Genomic DNA, 19,835 nt, shown 5'->3' on the forward strand with positions numbered 1-19,835 from the left:
GAGTTCTGTTCAGGCAGACCTGAGAACATTATCTGTTGCTTTGAGAGGTTTGTTACCCTTAGTCAACGATTTTCTTGAGTTTTTATTTCTTGTTTTTTTTCTCTCCCCCTCTTTCTTTCTCTCGTTTGGTTTTTTGTCCTTTTCTACCTTGGTTGTTTGGTTTCATTTTTGTTACCACACACTCATCCAGGGACTCCATGTCATCATATCATTTTAAAGCGGCTTAGCATCGTCCCCTAAGCCTGAAGACTTCTTCTCCATCTCATATAACATCTCCATCTGCGTTTGTTTCGTCTGGTTTGTGTTTTTTTTTTTTTCTTTTTTTCATACCCTTCTGAAGAAGAAGGAAGAATGGAAATTGCTGAAATTTCTATGTGTTCTGTGATTGTTGAAAGCTCTTTCGTTAGTACATTTTTATAACATATTCTATGCTCTTGTGGAAGTTTCTTTCTCTAACAGGGGATGGCCCGAAGGCATAAAGCCCTGTATAATTGAAGAAGAAGAGAAGAAGAAGCGTAGCGTAGCCATTTTGGTTTCGTAGCTCTGTTGTTGATACTGGGGATTTCCGCTTGTAGTGATGTCGTATCGTAACAATGATTGTCGTATATATGTCGGTAATTTGCCTCCCGACATCCGCACTAAAGATATCGAAGACTTGTTTTATAAGTTCGGCAAAATAACGTTCATCGACTTGAAAAATAGACGCGGTCCTCCCTTCGCTTTCGTTGAATTTGAAGATCCTAGGTTCGTTTCCAGAACTTTTTATTCCTTATTTACAATCGCTTCATTTGAATGTCAAACGATATTTTAAATTTGAAATGAGTTCAGAAATGGGTTATTCATTCATAATTTGGTCTTTAGTTTAAACTGAGGTGACTTGTCTCCATCCCAGATTTATGTACTAGATTTTCACGCATAAATTTGAAACTCGATGCTCCCCTCAAATTACTTGAACCCGGGTGTCCCAGCTCATTAAGACTGCCTTGAATTTGCGTTTTTCTTAGTACTTCAAGTACCTGAATTTTTTTTTGAATTCTTTATCCACTTCATCATAGGCAGGCCTCCTCACTCTCAATACAGTCAAACCTCGTTAGTGCGTCACCCGGTTAACACGTCACCCCGCTTACCGGATCACTTTTTGGAAGTCCCAATTGTCCTCAGACAGGAATTGGCAAGCTATGGCTTACTCCGTTTAACGAGTCTCTCCTTACTAAGTCATATTTTTGCTCTTCCCAAGAGTGACTCATTAACGAGGTTTGACTGTATTTGCTATCCCGCCATATCCATAATACCTATAGAGCATTCAACATACATAATACCTATAGGGTTTAGGTAAATCCATTACAACGGCTTAATGTCTATGTACTTGGGATGGGAGGTGTGCATAAATGAAATCCCTAAAAATGATCCTAAATGGAACAGCTGTAGTATAATCTACTTTTTTTAGGCGATGTATTGGCGGTTTTTTATTCAACAGAAAAAATGTCAAAGCAGCACGAGTTGTTGCTAAGAGTGAAATGGAGTCGTGTAATTGGATGTTTTTCTCGCCAAAGAAAAAAAAAATGCCATTAAGGGGTAATAGTATAGCTCCTAAAAAATATGCAATATCAAAACAATAATAAATAAAACTACATTCTTGGCTCGGTAATGGTTCAAGATGAAAAATTTGCCCTCTGGCGATTTTTTTTCTTAATCAAGAAAAACACCTGAAAGCATGACGAGAAGTCGCCAAGAGTGAAACAGAGTCATGTTTTGAGGCGTCTTTTGAATAATACAATGGGCAGAGCAAAAAAAAAACTAGGTTTGGTCAAAAAAGTGTGGGTTCAATGAAAACACGATGGCTGGATTAAAATTTTTGTGGCTAGCATGTCAAAAATTGAAACATGAAACACTTATAATCTGAGAGAATCCTTAGAACAAATTTCGGTCAATTTGCAATATAGGGTATACCACTGCTTGGTGACTGTGTTTTTTATTGCCAGGCCTGATGTGGTGCGATTTCTCAGTTACCGGGGGAACGATACAACACCTAATAAAGTTTAAAAATGTGCTAGGGAGGATCGTGTTGGTGATATATATCACTCTTTTGAGATAGTGGGAAACTTGAGAAAAATATATAATGTACATTGGGAAATAACAATGATAATAGCTGACAGAAAAAAAAGAAAACAAACAGAAGATCCCATCACTGTTATCTTCGCTATATCCCTATAGTAAGGTTTTTTCTGTAGTATATTGTTGAAAATAAGAAAAATGTGTTGTAAATTTCTGCTGTTAAGCATGTCAAACTTGTTTTCCTCAAACTGCCACTGAATCCGTTGTTGAATATGCATTCTTTTCCTCATAACCAATTCAATTTTTTACCTTAATGCTGACAGGTTTGGTAATCTAACAAAAAAGCTTTCCTTTAATATTTTTATTTTCAGGAAAAATAAGAAAAAATGATTAAATAAGAATCGTTAAAAATTTTAGGCACCTACGCTAATTTCAAAACTTTGTGCCCAAGATTTGTGAAGTGCTGCTGTTATTGATGTCAAATTTAGCTGGTGAACAGCATTTGTCATGTTGATTTGTTATGTGTTATTTTACAGATATTGTGTTATGATATTAAATCTATTTTTTTATTGAAAAACTTCTAGGGATGCCGAGGATGCTGTACAGGCCAGAGATGGATATGATTATGATGGATATAGATTGAGAGTTGAATTTCCTCGTGGGAATGGACCCGGGCGTAGCATGGGTGCTCCAAGAGGGCGTGGAAGAGGTCCCCCAGCTCGCAGGTCTCAGTATCGAGTGATTGTTTCTGGTAAGTATATTACCATTGAATTAGAAAACTCTTGAAGAATGTTTTTGTTATGTCTGGTCTGTCAGAATATTCTTTCTATACAAGGATCACGTCACTCTCCGCTACCATACAAAGGTTTTTTAACAACTGGCTGTTGCGAAGATATATTTTGGAAAGAAAGAATTCAACTGCCCCTGCGGGGAATCGAACCCACATCCTTTCACTTTCCGGGTGAACGCCCTAGATCACTAGACAACAGAGGCACAGAATCTCTCAATCTTTCCTTGGAGCTTGTGTACACTGAAAGGGACCGTATATGGACGGCCGGACCAGACTCAGGCCAAGCTCACAACTGCTGGCCTCTAGTGGTCTAGAGCATTCACCAGGAAAATGAAAGGACGTGGGTTCGATTCTCCGCAGGGGCAGTTGAATTTTCTCTCTTTCCAAAATATATCTTCACAACAGCCAGTTGTTAAAAAACCTTCGTATTCTTTCTATTATGATATTTTACATGTAAATTGTCTTTTACAAAATTCATTTTGTAGGAAACATTTCTTCATAACCCTTAAATAAGGGCTGGACCAATCAAAAAAAGTATTTAGGCACTGACTAAATTTCTGAGCCAATTATGGTTTTTGCTCATGAAAAGGGTCCTGAATGATGTTTTTAGACTTTTCTAGCACAAAATGACCCCTTCTCGTGTTGAAAGACACATTGCAATGAAACAGTAATTTTTTTGTCCTTAGATTCCAATCTAGCCATCACATGCAGAGAATACATGGCACCAATACTGATTTTTCTTTTCCATTATGACCTGGTGTCTCGAATCTTCTGAAACCCTGCTTTAAACTGTTCTCGTTACTCAATGGGTAGCAAACTACCCAATTGTCAATAGACTCTTTAAAATTTCTAAAGGACATATATACTCAAGAGCAATTGAATTACTGATACTTGTCTGGTATTGTATAGCATCACCTCTACCCTATGACGTGAATTTGTCTGGGCATAGACTTGACAAGAAACAAAAAAAAAATCATTTGTTACGGATTCATAATTCTTGTAATCTCCCACAACTGCCACTGTGCGGTCATGTGGGCGTCGTGCTGGGCTCTTGTTCTCTGGATCCAGGTTTGAACCCAGTTGACGATGCTGTGGTGGTCGGCTGAACTTGGTTTTCTGCTGTTTTCCAGCTTTGAGGAGCGAATGCAAGCCGGTCTCTCATTTGCAAAAAAGTCTCTGTAGAGAGCAGGCAGATCTACAACACTATACTGACATAAAATGAAAATACAAGCATTTGCATCTTTACTTCAGAAAATGGAAGACAAATGGCAGCATGAACACTAAACAGGTACAACTCAACAACATAAATACGTTAGGGGCCACACATACACTCAGAACACACATTTTGGCATGTGCTGATTCGTTGGAGATTCCGCAGAGAAGTGTGTACGAGGTGCATGTGCGGTTGAGTGATAGTCTCCCACAATTTACAAAGATTTATTATTCAAATATTATACTGCCAAGTTGTAGCTGTTGGCAGCAGATATATAACACTGAATCATGAAAAATACAACTTTTCTGTGAGTTTTTCTATCAAACTTTTGATGTAAGAATGAGTTTTTTTTCACTCAGTGCCTCCAGAGTAGAATATATAGCAAAATTTTTAACGTACGTGGTAGAACAATCTTGGGAAAAATTGTAAGAAATGAAAAAACGCTTCTGTGTAGAACACATTATTTTATCACAGAACATTTTTGCAGCTAAGGGCCCATTGGAGAACAATTCAGCACAGTCTGCTGGGGGGGGGGGGGGGGGGGAGTTCAGTGCCGAGATGAAATTTAAAATTCAATCATAGGAATGGTCTGGTGGGATTATATCTTAAAAACATTTTGTCTACGTACAGATATCATCAGTGTGTTGTTGGAGACAATTAACTTGATTGTCTCCAAACAGCCAAGAAGGTCACGTTGACTTCACTCCTAATTTCCTCTGAGGATTTATGTCACAGATAAATAACGCTAACACTTATTTAATGTATTAGTCTGTTTCAACATTCGATCTGAACAACCAATCTATATAGCTAATTATAAAAATTGTGATTCAGACAATTCTTTCCGGCAAGTTATCGGGTGCGAAAATATCACGTTCACGAACACTCAATTCTTTTCTGAGTTTAGGTCTTCCATCTACTGGGAGCTGGCAAGACTTGAAAGACCACATGAGGGAAGCTGGAGATGTTTGCTACGCCGATGTACATAAAGATGGATCTGGTGTTGTTGAATTTCTGAGATATGAAGACATGAAATATGCAGTCAAAAAGCTGGATGATTCACGCTTCCGTTCGCATGAGGTTTGCATATGTATTTTTCAGATTTGCGCTCAAAAATTGTGTGGAAAATAAGCAAATTTATTCATTTACCCTTGATAATTTGCATATTGAACTGCTTCATTCATAAACTATCTATAAAATAATAAATAATATTTATTTTCTTCAATAAATCAGTTGGTGAATTGATTTTAATCTGAATAGCTGATAATTGTTATGAATCACAAATGTTTCAAAATGAAAATGATACTTGTCGGTTACAATGACCATTGGTACAATTTCTCTTTTGATTATAGTTTGGCATTCATGCTTGTGATTCAAGTTTTAAAATTTTTTAAACTATCAAAACACTCCCATGAAAAGATTGGCTGGTTATTTTTCCTCGCCAATTAGGGGTGGTTATACTGATAACTGAACGGTACCGTAAAAATACTGCAGTATTATACAGCAGCTCTTTGCAATTAGTTTGTAAAATAAAAAGTTTGTAAATGAGAGAGACGATGTGGGAAATGGGAAAAAGAAAAAAACCATTTGTTTCTCACGATTATTTTATTTCCAATAAAATGATTTATTTTAGTTAGTTTCAATGTAACATTTAGCAGTAATTTCAGTAATCAATGATTTTAGCTTCCGTTCTTTCCATTCACTGACGTTAGTTGCATCCACAGCTGCACTTTCTTGGTATAGTATCCGGAAAGTCCAGCTGTCTTTTCTTGAATTTCTGTAGGCATCCACCTGATCTTTTGAAATCTTCCAAATTTAACTTTGAAGCAAAGAATTTTGTCTGTTTCAAAAAGTTTCTGTCGATTGGAAATTTTACCTCACATTTAGGATGAATGCCTTTTCGAACTCTGGAAATTTTTGATTGCAGTGCCCAATCTACTTTTTGGAATCCATGTTTTGACAATTTCTATCATTAAGAGTTCGCGCCTTAATTTATTAAAAAAATTTTTTTTATCTACTGTCAAGCACAATCTCTTCCATTTTGGGGCAATTGCAAAGAGGCAAGAAGATGAACAGCAGGTAGTTGAAGTAGAGTTCAATTTACTCCTGACTCAGAAATTGCCTCATCAATAAGCTAATGTGCCATATTATTTTTCAAACTGTCAGTTTACCCAACCATAAAGGGCAAATTATATTGTGAATGCATCTAAACTTCATGGTGATCATTGCCAAGAATTGAATGGGGATTTTCATATGTATTGACAAATGGTGGACTGTCTATCCCCCACTTTTTTCTGTTTTGTCTTGTGACACACAGAACGTCTGAATTAGGGGTAGTTTAAGCGAGGGTGCAATGGGTGCAGCAGGGTTTATGCTGGATAAAAAATTCCTTTTGCAAAAAAGCAAAAATGGGGGGAAAAGCTTTAGCAAAATGCTACAATGCTAATGTAATGGTTAATGGTTGGATGTCTACTCGTTTCGTACCTCCTGTATGCATTTTTGCGAAAGTGGCTACTACTTCTTTTGCATTCTATGATTTTCTTTCGTATTTGCAAAAAATGTGACTGTAGCTTAAACCCTGAAGTGCGGTGCACTCGAGCAGCAGGTTTTAGGGGTGGCATCGTAGACTTTAGTCTAAAACTTTTAAAAATCCACACAGTAAAAATCCATATTGCACAACGTCATATCTTGAGAACCAAGATGCTGAGAAAACTTGAGGGAATAGACAGGGCCTGTGATATTACAAGCAAGAAAACAATCAACCAGGGGTGGTTCGAGACAATATTTTCCCTTGCAGGACTTATATTTTGTGCTTCCTGCTTATCCCCTCCCCCATAGCCCACACGTTTTGCGTCAGGAGCCCCTAGGCTGGAATCTTTTGCGGGACTCCAAACCAAATTTTTCATGGGGACCCTTCTACAGTTGATCTGTAGTGCGAAAAAATGATACAATTGGCCTTGGCTGGATCTCTGTAAGCAAACTCAAGTCCTGATAAAACTAAGCCTTTTTTCGTGGAGAAGCGGCACAGTGTGCAGTTACAATGGCCCAAGAGCATGGCCAAAAGTGCATATTTTGGGTCCCTCACTTAGTATTTACCATATTTCCAGAACGGTCAAATGAAGCAAAGGCAAAATTTTCTGTCATTCGTCCAGTCCCTGGAGGATACACCTTTTAAAATAAATTTCTTAATGAAAATCAAATTTGTTATACATAATCTTTAAAGGATAAGTGCTGTTTTGAGGATTAAGTTAACTGGCATTATTGAGAACGAAAAAATAATACCTGACCAAAAAGCAGAAAAAATCTGCTTTAAAAGCAGGACGTGTGGCCACAAAATTTTGCACGATAAATAATTGAGTACGGCTTCCTTCGGAAAAAAACCAAACAAACCAAAAAAATAGGTTTATCTCGCCCTCCAAGACCGGAGCCCTGTCATTCTCTCACGAGGGTTGCCTCTAGGGGCGGCACATGAAGCTTTGCACTTGGGCAGCAGGTAAGCTCAAGCTGCCCCTGGTTCAAATGGAAGTTTACTTTTGGTTGCAACAAAATCCAAGGTGGCTGGAAGAACAAAATAAAAAAAAAAAAATAGTGGGAGAAAAATGAGTTTGTTAAATGTAGAGTTGATAGAAATGGGAGTTCATAAAATAAAGAGCGGATTTTAACATTAGTTGTATGGCATGTTTTTTTAGGACAGCACCAGTTCATAAAAAAGAGGGTGTTCGTAAATTGAAGGTTTGTAAAATCGAGTGTCGACTGTACATGACAGTTTTTCTCACTGGAGTTTCACCAATATCAGCAATGTGATAAAAAAAAAAAAATGTATTTTTAGGCAGACGTTTTACAGTATATATTTTTTCATTTCTGATGAAATGTACTAATTAATAGTATTGATGTATTTCTTGATAGCTGGAGGTAACTGTGAACAGGTAGGCAGAGCGAACTGACAAGTCCCCAGTTGCTTTGCATTCTTTTGTTTCTTAATAATTGAAATGAATGGGGGATTGAATGTTTAAAATATAATATAGGTGGGATTTGATAAATTTGGGGCCACATCAACATGGTGATTGACATTGGTATAGGCATCTAAAATTTTAGCGTGATTTACTAAAATAAAGTCTGAGGACAACAAAAAATTTTCAGAATTTATGTTGCCATGCTTGCAAGTCCCAGGGAAGTTCTGGAAGAAAATACTATAATTTAGGCAATTTTTCTCAGGATGATGGAATTACATATTCAGGATTGGTTGAATCCTTTTATTGAATGATTTTTTCTGGAAGTATGATAATAACATACCGAAAATGACCCTATGTATGAAATATGAAATGACATCTAATGCTACTATTATTTCAACACTAAGAACACATATGACAAAAATTTGATATGTTATATTTTAAACTTTGATTGTAATTTGATTTCTAATTTTTGAAAAAAAAAAAATTCTGTACATACAAATGTTATCCAGTGCATGAATATACAATTAAATTTATTTTTCTAATAGGGAGAAGTAGCATACATTCGTGTGAAAGAGGATTATGGGAGTCGTTCGCGATCAAGAAGCTTGAGTTATTCTCCTCGCAGAACCAGGGGTTCGCCAACTTACTCACCTGCCAATCGTTCAAGATCACGATCCCGTTCTCGATCCAGATCTTAAATGGTATTTGTTACTTTTATCAGTGCATACACAGTTAAAAAAAATTTTTTTTTAGTTTTTTTCCCCCACTATGAGAATTAAATTTGCAGTGCACTGCGAAAAACATAAGATAGTTTCTATGATTTTTTTTTTCTCTTTATTAAAAAAAAAATATTCTCAAAGATCTGTATTTATTTATTTTTTTGCGAAAAAGTTTTTCAACACAGACCTGTAAGTTGTATAGGTGACGACATGAAAATTGCCTTCAGTTTTTTTTTCATTGGCACATGTTGCTAAAAAGTTTACTTTGGGCAGAAGCACCAAGGATTGTTTTAATTGTGCTGCAATTATCCTTGTTTGAATTGACTAATTTTGACAAATATGTGATTTTAGCCCAAGTTCTTGCTTTTTTTTGTTTAAATTATACATATTTATTAAAAAAAAACTAATGTCCATTTCACTCATTCTCAGATATGGAAAACATGGATTTTCCACCTTACATGCGGATCCAGTTAATGGATTACTAGTGGATATAATTTAATGTGGAGGATAACCACAGTCAGGACCAGATGGAATGATGGAATCACAGGATAGGGTGGTGCCAAAATATTTTTGTGCCTTTGGTTGGAAGCACCCGCTCTTTTTGTAATGCGTTCAGGAAAAGGAGTTTTTGTCAGTGTGGATCACGCAGCTGCTCAAAGAGCATATCCTGCTCTGCCCACTTCCTTTCATTATCCACCTGTTGTTATCTCGTAGCCTGGAACATCCCACGATCAGGGCCCCCTCTGGATGCACATTCTTTGGTTATGTCACATCCGTCATGCACTCATTGGAAAGGATTTCAAAGTCTAGTGCATGTGTCTGATGAGTCGGAAATTAAGTAAGCTAATAAAACATTTAAAAAAGTCAAGGATGTATATCCACACGATGGAGCCCACTGCAGGGATGACACATTGCCCAGGCACAGTCAGGAAACAGGCATTAGGAGGAAAGGAAAACAAATAGGATTAGGAGGAAGCAGGACATAAGATAAACATCAGGATTTAAACATGGCTCAAAGGAAGGAGTGGAAGGACACGAATGGAGGATGAAAATTCTAGGTATGAATACTGAAAAAAAAAAAAAAAGAAATAGAAATTTTTTAACGAAAAAGTTGTATTTCATACCAAGTGTGTTTTAATATTGCATGCTATTTTTGATGTTGGAATGGTGAAAAGTTGGTTTTTAGTATGCTTTGGTATTGAATATTTTTGCAGTGGAAATTCATTGTCATATCTCGAAACTAACTTTCTACCTTCCGTGTTTGGATTAACAGGTCTCATTCTGTCGAATTTTACGGAGGAACAATGAAAATTTATGAATAAATTCTGAAGACCTGGAATGAGGATGTTTTTTATTACTTTGTCATGGTGTGCATGTCATTACTTTTTTTCATGTTCAAAAGCAACTATTATTTGCTTTTGATATATTTTTTTTCACTTCTCAATTTAATGAACTTGTGGACTTCGGTACGCATGTTTATTACAATAGTGCTGGCATTTTAAGTTGTTATGATACTTAATTGTTTGTATGTTATGCCGAAAAAACCCCAAAAAACTGCTGTGTTGGAATGACTGTGATGTTGATCAATCAGTGGTTTGTGTTGCTGTACAAGCTTCATTTTTTTTTAAAGAATAAAATTATGTTAAAAGGTCTTCATTGTGTGATTTTGTTTTTATGTCTGGGAATTGTATAGAAACTTTGAATATACACAGAATAGAAACATGAATGACTCCAGTTTATCATATTTCTAAGAAAGTTAGGGTTGTAGGCTGTGGAAATTGTTGTATTAGCTCAATTCAGCGTGAATTGAAAAATTATGTTTACATAAAAAAGAAACAAAATATTGGTTTTATTGTATTGCAATGATCGTATTTGACTGAACTTCAACCACAGGGAAAACTTAATTGTGACTGTCCTTTTTTTATTTATGTGAAGGAGCTTGATGAAGTGCTCTTAGTCACTACACTTTTTACAAGGTGTAATGTTATAAAAGATGTTTATACCTGTGGTTCTTGACCAAAAGTGGGAAATGAATACTTGTATATAGATATTGATGGCTCTGCGGTCATCTAGGCATCATGAGGATCCAGGTTCGAATCCAGTTGTGGCATAAGTGGTGGCTGGCTGACTGACGCCCATTTTCTGTGGTTTTCCAACTTTACAATTCTTGGATGCAAGATATGAGATATGTCTTGTATCAATATCTCTACTTTCTCGAAGATAGAAATTTGCATGAAAAATATATAACATCTGTTGGTCTGCTTGAAAAAGTCTTTTTGCAGAGAGCAGGCAGACCTACAACACAATATTTGTGTGTTGTGAAAATTCAAGCATTTACCAACTTGACTTCAAAATAAGGAAGGTAGATGGCAGCCAATTGCAACACAAAACAAGCACAATTCTGACAACATAAACACTACGGTCATACATACACTTAGAACACACATTCTGGCATGTACAATTTATTGGAAATTCCTCAGACGAATGTGTATGAGGTGCATCTACGGTCAAGTAGTACAGTCAAATCCATTATAATGAACTCCAAGAGACCGGAGACATCATTTTGTTATAAGGAAATTCCAGGATTTTGCATTGTTCCTTTGTAAACCTATCTGGGGGATTGGAAAGGTGTTCGAAACGGGATTTTCTCTATAACGGTATTAGACTAGTAGCATATACACGGTCCCCTGATATGTAAATTATTGATTTAAGAGGATGCAAGAATGGAAGTTAGTTTAAAGAATTCTAACTAAAGTTAATCTTGGTTATGGCACAGTGAGATATATACTATATTAGTTTATACTTAACCCTTTGAGTCAGCGGTTCTCAACCGGTGCTCCGCAGCCGTTCAAGAAAAATAAAATTTGGAAAAAATTTTGAATAAAAAATCTGTACCTTTTTGATGAAAAAAAAAATAGGCCTACAGGGTTTCACACCATAGAAATTATATATACCAGAAAAGGCTCCGCGAGTCAAAAAGGGTGGAGAATCACTGCTTTAAGTGGTTTTAGAAAAGTCCCCCGATCTGCATTATATATATATTAACTGCCACGTAAATTAAAGGGTGTTAAGAATCAGAGATGTTTTGTTACGAAATGAAGCAGATCACGTTTGACGATATATCTCAGGATTGCCGCTGTAAGGATTAAGGTAAAAATGTGTTGACGAAATGTGCTGAATTCTATTGCTAAATGCTAAATTTTATTACTAAATGCTGCATTCTATTGCTAAATCTGAATATTCTCTTTATATATTACTAAATGCCATTTTTCAAAATTTCTCTCATTCCCAAAAACTTCGAGTTAGGGGAAATCTTAACACTAAATACGGAAAAGGTTCTGGGGCTGAGTGAAAACTTCGACTTAAACAGATATTCCAGTTATCGCGAATTGACTGTATTGGTCAATAAACACATTTTGAGATTCTTAAATTTTTTTTTTCGTATCGAAAGTATAGTGGGAGGGGGGAGGGCATTATTTAAGTATTATGTCAGCATCATAGGGAAGGGGGGGGGGAGGTTTAACTGATGCTTACGTCATCAACTACCCTTTATCAAAATATGAAATATTCTTAATGACATGGCATCTTTACTAGGAATGCGAAAAACCAAAAAAATTTCCCTAGTCTGCAGGCATATGAACATATCGTTCAGATAAGTCCTCAAAAGACCTCCTCTATAGCCCCGTTCACATGTGCAAGATTGGAGGTCGCTTTGATGATAATTACCAGCATGGCAACTTTTTTCCCCTCGAGGGGGAGAAAAAGGGGGGCGGTAGCCCAGGTCGATAAGATACTCGCCTAAAGTACCAAAGGATGTTTAGAGGTATCGCGAGTTCGATACCCGGTTCGTCCTTGTCAGTAAAACTTTCCTGACACAGGGGTACAACAGAAACGGCGACGTGACCACAGAATTGCTACCGCAGGGAAGCCCCCCCATCGAGGGGTTAGCGCACCAACCTCTCGACGAGTATAAAAAACAACCCTGCCGTTCGGAATCGGCAATAAATTGTACGTCCCGGTCTAATTAGCCCTCGAGTGCAGAAAATGACCATGGTGCGACAGAAATGGCAGGGAAAAAAAGGTGGGAGAGCAGCTCATCAAAAAAAAGCCCGTCTTGGGGTGCATCGGTGGTCGACACCGGCCTTTTCTCCCATAATCCTTTGCGCCGCGAAAACTACTGCAAGTTCCTTCGTCAGCCATCTTGAATCAACCACTTCCGTTAAACCCACGTAACCAGTGACGACTTCCGGAAAAAAGACGGGGATTACCGGCATAAACTAAACGTCATGTGAATGGTTTGTTGCGAAAATCCACGTTACTAAGCGGATACATGTTCTTCGAAGGGGCAGGGCAGTGCCGTCTTAATGCACGAAGAGAAGATAGGCCTCAGAAAAATAAGAAGCAGTTGAATTTTTCGAGATTTTGCGAGGAAGGACCTCAGAAAAATCACTTGGCCGGGGACCCGTGATGCTCTTAAGACGGTCCTGGGGCGGTGTGTGGGTTCACCAAGGGTGTGTACAGTGATCAGGAGGACGGGTATTGTCTACTTTTTCGCCCTTTATATATATTCTCGGTCAATCGGACAATCTCAGTCAGAGGAGTACGCAGGATCAGGGAAAGAGCAATGAATTTCTTGAAGTTGAAATTTTGGGTTCTTAGCCTTCAAACTGCATTGAAATTAACAGAAATTGATTATAATAGCATATAAAAAGTTATTTTATTCCGATATTCTCTAATTTTTTTTTAAATTTTTTTTTGCATCAAAAGTAAAATTTTGATATTCTGGGTGGGGGCATATGGGGCTGTGCGCCGACTTCCTGCACTCGTCTTTGATCCCAATATGCATTAAGGCGCGTATACACTAGCGCGCCGATCTTGCAACGCACGGCCCCCTGCAGCGGTTCTAATCCGCTCGTGGGTACACAAACTTCCTTTGTATTCTTTTCTTTTCTTTGTGTTCGTTGAAAAAACCGATTCCAGGTGGGTCCAGTTTTGAAACAGTTCCAGAAACGTCCACAACAGCGTAACAAATTACTGAACAAGCGATTGCGAATGCTTTCATTGCACGATCCCGCGCACTAATGTATACGCGCCTTTAGGAAGGGGGGGGGGGTAGAGCAGACTGGGGGTGGAGTCAAAAAAGGCTAAAAGTCTTCTGACGTAATACTAGAATGTCCCCAAACTTACTAAAAACGAGTGGTCAACAACCTGCAGATTTCGAAATGATTATTTTATCCCCCCTGAAGCCGAGGCGTACACATAACACAAATTTATTAAACATTTTAGCACAAATTACCAAGACACAAATATAAGACAACTAAGAATCAGACAAACTGAACGTGAACATGCTTCTCTGTGTGAGTCAGCGAGTGATACAGTATATATGAAAGATCTTCGTCAGGAGTTGGGGGGAGGAGAGTTTAGTTTTAGTTCCAGTCTCAAAGTCAAACCAAAACCAAAGATGTTCTTCGTTTTGCGGTAAACAGTGTCCGCCTCAGTACCCCCCTTCCAGTGACTAACGACACAGTCTGACAACATTATTGAATCTGACAGGATAGCGAACCTGTCTTCCGGAACGCGTGAAGCGGTCTGGTGGTTTCGGAAGCACATTAATTTTGGGACTCACTGTATTCGAAATTGTAGTTGTAGCATCCTCATTCACTGTGAATGCAGGTTTGATTCGATCGATACATACATTTGTTGGTTTTCCATCTATCAGAACTTTAAAGTTCTTTTCTTTTCTGCTGATCACCGGAAACGGTCCGGAGTAGGGTGCTTGAAGCGATGTTCTCAACCTGTCATGTCGGATAAATACATGAGAACAGATGTTTAATGCTTTATGTACGAACACATTATTTTTGTTATGAGAGCTTGTTGGCTTCGGTTTTAATGCTCTCATGTGTTGCCTGAGGTTTTCGATGAACATGGACGGATCTTGAATTTTGTCACTCGAATCGTAAAAATCGCCAGGAAGACGCAAGGAAGCACCGTAGACAAGCTCAGCTGGTGTTGCACCTATATCTTCTTTCAGTGCTGAACGAAAACCGAGAAGAATGGTTGGGAGGACTTCTGTCCACTTGGTGGTGTGGTGAGCCATAATTGCAGCTTTTAATGGACGGTGAAAATTTTCGATCAGCCCATTTGCTTTTGGGTTGTACGGTGATGTTCGCCACTTTTCCACACCTAGAAGAGCAGCGAGCTGAGACATTAGTCTTGACTCGAACTGTCTGCCTTGATCAGTTGTTATGCGGTCTGGCGTGCCGAATCGGGCAATCCACTCAGAGTAGATTGTCTTTGCGACTGTTTCAGCGGTAATATCTGAAATCGCATATGCTTCCGGCCAACGTGTTACGCGGTCAATTAAAGTTAAACAATAAGTTTTCCCGTTTGATTCCGGCAAGGGTCCCACAAGATCGCAATGAATATGTTGGAATCGTGCAGTTGGCAGTGAAAATTTTCCTAATTCTGATTTCGTGTGTTTGTGAATTTTAGAACGTTGGCAATCAATGCATTGGCGTGCCCACTCACGAACATCTTTATTCATAGACTGCCAAACGAAACGGTTACGTATAAGGTCAACAGTACTTCTAATACCTGGATGAGAAAGGCAATGTAAGTTTAGGAAAACTTGTTTGCGAAATTTAGCAGTGACATAAGGTCTTACTTTTCCAGTTGAAAGATCGCAATATATTTGAGAATTTGAATTGGGCAATTGAATTAATTTCAATTGCAACCCAGTATTAGTGTCTGAAATGAGTTGTTTCAGTTGTTCGTTTGATTTTTGATCATTACTGAGTTCATCATAATTAAGTGGCTGGGGGACAATAACCTCACTTATGCGCGATAGTGCATCGGCAGCTTCATTTCGCTCACCTTTTAGATACTCGATATCAGTAGTGAATTCTGATATGTAAGAAATCCACCGTGTTTGCTTATTCGAGTAAGTGTCCGTTGCCTTACGAAAAACGTATGTTAATGGGCGATGATCTGTAACAATTTTACAGTTTCTAGCCTCTAGCATGTGTTTAAAAAATTTAACAGACTCGTATATAGCTAATAGTTCACGGTCAAAACTTGAATATTTCATTTGTGTAGGTGTAAGACGTCTTGAAAAGAATCCCAGGGGTTTATATTCTAAATTCTGCATTACACTTAAGGTAGCTCCAATTGAAATTTCGCTAGCATCACAATGAAGTATTAACTTATCTTCATTTTCTGGAAACACTAGCGAAGTAGCGTTTAGCAAAGCTTCTTTTGATTTTTCGAATGAATCTAACAAATTTTTAGACCATGTAATGCGAGATTGATCATTTTTCTTTTTAGACCCTTTTAATAGGTCAGTTAATGGTGCTAGTACTTCAGCAGCATGTGAAATGAATTTCCTATAGAAATTTAGTAACCCCAAATATTTTCTGAGTTGCACAAGATTTTCTGGACGTGGATAGTTCATTATAGCTTTTACTTTGTCGTCCAAAGGTCGAACACCACCTGCTGATATTTCGTGACCCAGAAAGGAAATTTGTTGTTGACCAAAAACACATTTGGAAGCATTTATGTTTAGTCCGTACCTACTAAACCTTTCCAAAACAAGTTCCACGTGCTTAATATGATCATTTTCGTTTTCAGAAAAAATTAAGACATCGTCTAAATAACTGACAGTAAAATCGAGACCTTTCAGTACCTCATTCATAAATCTTTGAAATGTCATTGGTGCACATTTCAGACCAAATGGGAGATATAAAAATTCAAAACTACCAATGGGAGTAGTAACGGCAGTTTTTGGTACATCGGATTCATTTATCGGAATATGATAGTATGCCCTTACTATATCAATTTTGGAAAATATTTTCTTTCCGTGCAGAACATTAGTTATGTCATGTATATGAGGTAATGGGTACCTATCTGGGACAGTTATAGCATTCAAGCGACGATAATCACCACAAATTCGGTACGTTCCATTTGATTTCGGAACTACATGAATTGGAGAAGCCCAAGGTGACTTTGATGGGCGACAAATTCCATTATCAATCAAATATTCAAATTCTTGTTTAACTGCTTGTAATATTTTTGGATGCAGCCTTCTAGGTTTACAGAAAATTGGACTTCCGTTTGTTTCAATAAAATGCTGAGTGTTATGTTTTGGAGGACGGGAAAACTGCGGTATTGGATTTGCCAAAATTGGAAATTGTTCAAAAATTTTATGATATGGTGATTCACCAACAATCAATTTCACTGTGGGTACTGCAGCATTGGACAGTACACCTTTTGTTTGCATGTTAGTGATAGAGTCAATTAATGCTCTATTTTTTAAATCCAACACGAGTCCGAAATGTGTTAAAAAATCAGCACCAATAATAGCAGTATTGACTTTTGCAATGAGGAAAGTCCAACGAAAATTTCGACGAAGCCCTAAATTTAGCTCTAAATGTTTTTTTCCGTATGTTGGAATTTTCGTGTTGTTGGCTGCATAGAGAAAATGTGAAGAACTGTCCTTCACATTGGGTGACACAGGAATGCAAGAGATGTCACTACCCGAATCGATTAAAAAATTACAATTTGTCGCTTTATCATATACGTAAAGTCTACATTTAGTAGGACCTGCTGCTGCACCGGAAAAAGTATGCTGTAACGATGCAGCAGTGTGCTTTAGTTTTTTGATTTATATGTGCACGGCTGGTAACACTTTGTTGCTTTCTCACCAAATTTATTATGATAGAAGCATAGTGTTTGTGTACTATTGAAGTTACGATTTCTAAAATTACGGCTGTTGCTTCGGTAGCGAGAATGAGTACGCCCTCTTGAATAATTTTCATTTTTAATTTTCGTTGACAAATCTGCAATTTGAATTTTTAATTGCGATATTTCACTACGCAATTGTGCAATATCAGATTTCACAGAATCTGATGAAGGGCCTGACTGTGAAGAAAGCGCAGAAATACTCGGTATTGGTCGTATTTCGGAAATTTTATCGGCTAGTGTGGCCAACTCAGTTAAATCTGCAGTTGACACTGATAAAATGGCCTGAGAGTTCAAAGGTAACCTTTCCATCCAAATAGTTTTTAGAAAATCTTCAGTTACTGAATTTCCTGCCAGCTCTTTCATTTGTCTCAGTAGAGAGGATGGTTTCTTATCCCCAAGAGTCAATTCAGACAACAGTTTGCGGATTTGTATCGATTTAGAATCTGTAAACTCAGCGATAAGCCTTTTTTTAAGTGCTTCGTATTTGTTTTCGGCTGGTGGATTAAGCACCAAGTCTGAAACCGAATGAAGCGAGTCGGCATCTACAGCTGCTAAAACAGTGTTATATTTCGTTATATCGGAAGTTATTTGTGCTACTGCGAAATTAGCTTCCACTTGCACGAACCATAAAGCAATATTATTTATCCACATTGGAGGTAATTTACAAGATACCCTTGCGACCACCGTGGGATCCGTACCGTCATCCATCTCGTAATAACAATAACGAAATAGATGGGGGAAAACGAGGATAAAATTCCAACTATAAAATTATTTTATGCGAACAATATTAGAATTTTACAGGAAAAAAAAAATATATATAAAGGCCGGAAGATTAGCGAAAACAGTAGCTCACCGTGAGAAGATCCTATCATGCCAATGGAAACAGAGGGAAAATAATCCAGAGCTTGGAAATACGACCAAAAAGTTTATTCAGAAGGTTCTGTTCATTTGAGAGTCACCACTGAAGCCGAGGCGTACACATAACACAAATTTATTAAACATTTTAGCACAAATTACCAAGACACAAATATAAGACAACTAAGAATCAGACAAACTGAACGTGAACATGCTTCTCTGTGTGAGTCAGCGAGTGATACAGTATATATGAAAGATCTTCGTCAGGAGTTGGGGGGAGGAGAGTTTAGTTTTAGTTCCAGTCTCAAAGTCAAACCAAAACCAAAGATGTTCTTCGTTTTGCGGTAAACAGTGTCCGCCTCACCCCCCACCAGTGAAAAAGTTTTACAAGTTCACCCCTTAACGATCACGGACGAGATATCTCGTGCAAATGCTAGTAGTAGAAATTCATTCTGGTTTTTTTAACCTCTTTTTCTCATCACGAAGTTTTATTTTAACCCTATGAACAAAATTTGTTTTTTTTTTCACCCCGTTCTTTCTATACTCCTGTTAGTATTATACACTCCTGAACCTCCCTCCCCTTATGTAACGTATGTTTTTACTGGACATATACTGTAAAAAATAGAGAACATATAGGAAGGGTGAGAGTGAAAGAGTACTCTCTTGTCTACTCTACTGTTTTTCCCCCTTTTATTTTGTTTCTCTTATGTCTTTCCTTTCCCCTTCCTTTTTTCTAATGTTCGCGAACATGGAAGATATTTTTAAGAATTATCGCCGATGCTGCAAATAGAGATTTTCCAAATTTGTTGCCGAAAACCTGTATGTGACAGGGTTAAATGATTAATAAATCTTTATTAATTTGTCTCTCCTTTCATTGAATTAATATTTCACACTGAAAACTAAATTGAAATTTTTAATGTGTATGGATAAGGATTATTTCAACACGTTATGGTTAACCCTCATTCGTTACAGGTAACAAGTGACGCAAAAGAGGATTAGTCTTCGGAAGTAGAAAACTGGAGTTTCATCTCATTTTCGTATTTGCTGTATAGCCCAGTTTCTGTGAGTATCCTGGCCGAGATCAAATCGCACACCATAATAGTAGAACGGTTTCCACAGCCGGTAATTTGAGCTACCGTCTCGTCGGTTCCTTTAGCGATTGATCGGTTCTTCTCCGACGGTATCCGGAGAGATAATGCTGATCTCGTCGATGCCGGAAGAGTCCCAATATTTCCAATCCGGTACCTCTGGAGTTCATTAGCGTGGTCGAAGACGTACGATTTTTCGTAATCGATGGCCTCGGCCAACTGATCGTCGATTTCTTCGACAGCGCCTTTCAAGAGCTCCGCGAGCGAGTCGAGTAATAACGGCTGGTCATCGCCTTCGTCCTCACTGAAGATGCTCAAAACGTCTTGGCCTATGAATTCCAGAGCCACTCGTAAAACGCAGGACATTTGCTGATGGAGATGAGCCTCATATTTCCGAGCTTCCATCTCCTTGTTTATGATTTTTTC

At 37.8% G+C, this 19,835-nt stretch overlaps 1 protein-coding gene across 2 annotated transcripts; it reads left to right on the forward strand.

Moving 5' to 3' along the window:
• Nucleotides 1-516: 516 nt before the first annotated feature.
• On the forward strand, nt 517-10,379 carry SF2 (splicing factor 2). 2 transcript variants are annotated; one of them, XR_016194003.1, is made up of 6 exons: nt 517-744; nt 2,640-2,806; nt 4,963-5,135; nt 8,554-8,709; nt 9,157-9,785; nt 10,001-10,379. XR_016194003.1 is itself a non-coding variant. In XM_089242862.1 (5 exons), the coding sequence occupies exons 1-4, from the start codon at nt 578-580 to the stop codon at nt 8,704-8,706; spliced, it is 660 nt and encodes a 219-aa protein (XP_089098988.1). In that variant the 5' UTR covers nt 517-577; the 3' UTR covers nt 8,707-8,709; nt 10,001-10,379. The 2 variants fall into 2 exon arrangements, 1 of the variants encoding a protein (XP_089098988.1); XM_089242862.1 differs by lacking the exon at nt 9,157-9,785.
• The last annotated feature ends 9,456 nt before the right edge of the window (nt 10,380-19,835 follow it).

Source organism: Pholcus phalangioides, unplaced genomic scaffold (genome assembly GCF_987345545.1).
Source record: "Pholcus phalangioides strain wild (caught in Gottingen) unplaced genomic scaffold, Ppha-v1.0 ptg000015l_1, whole genome shotgun sequence".
In the NCBI taxonomy this organism is placed as follows: Eukaryota; Metazoa; Arthropoda; class Arachnida; order Araneae; family Pholcidae; genus Pholcus; species Pholcus phalangioides.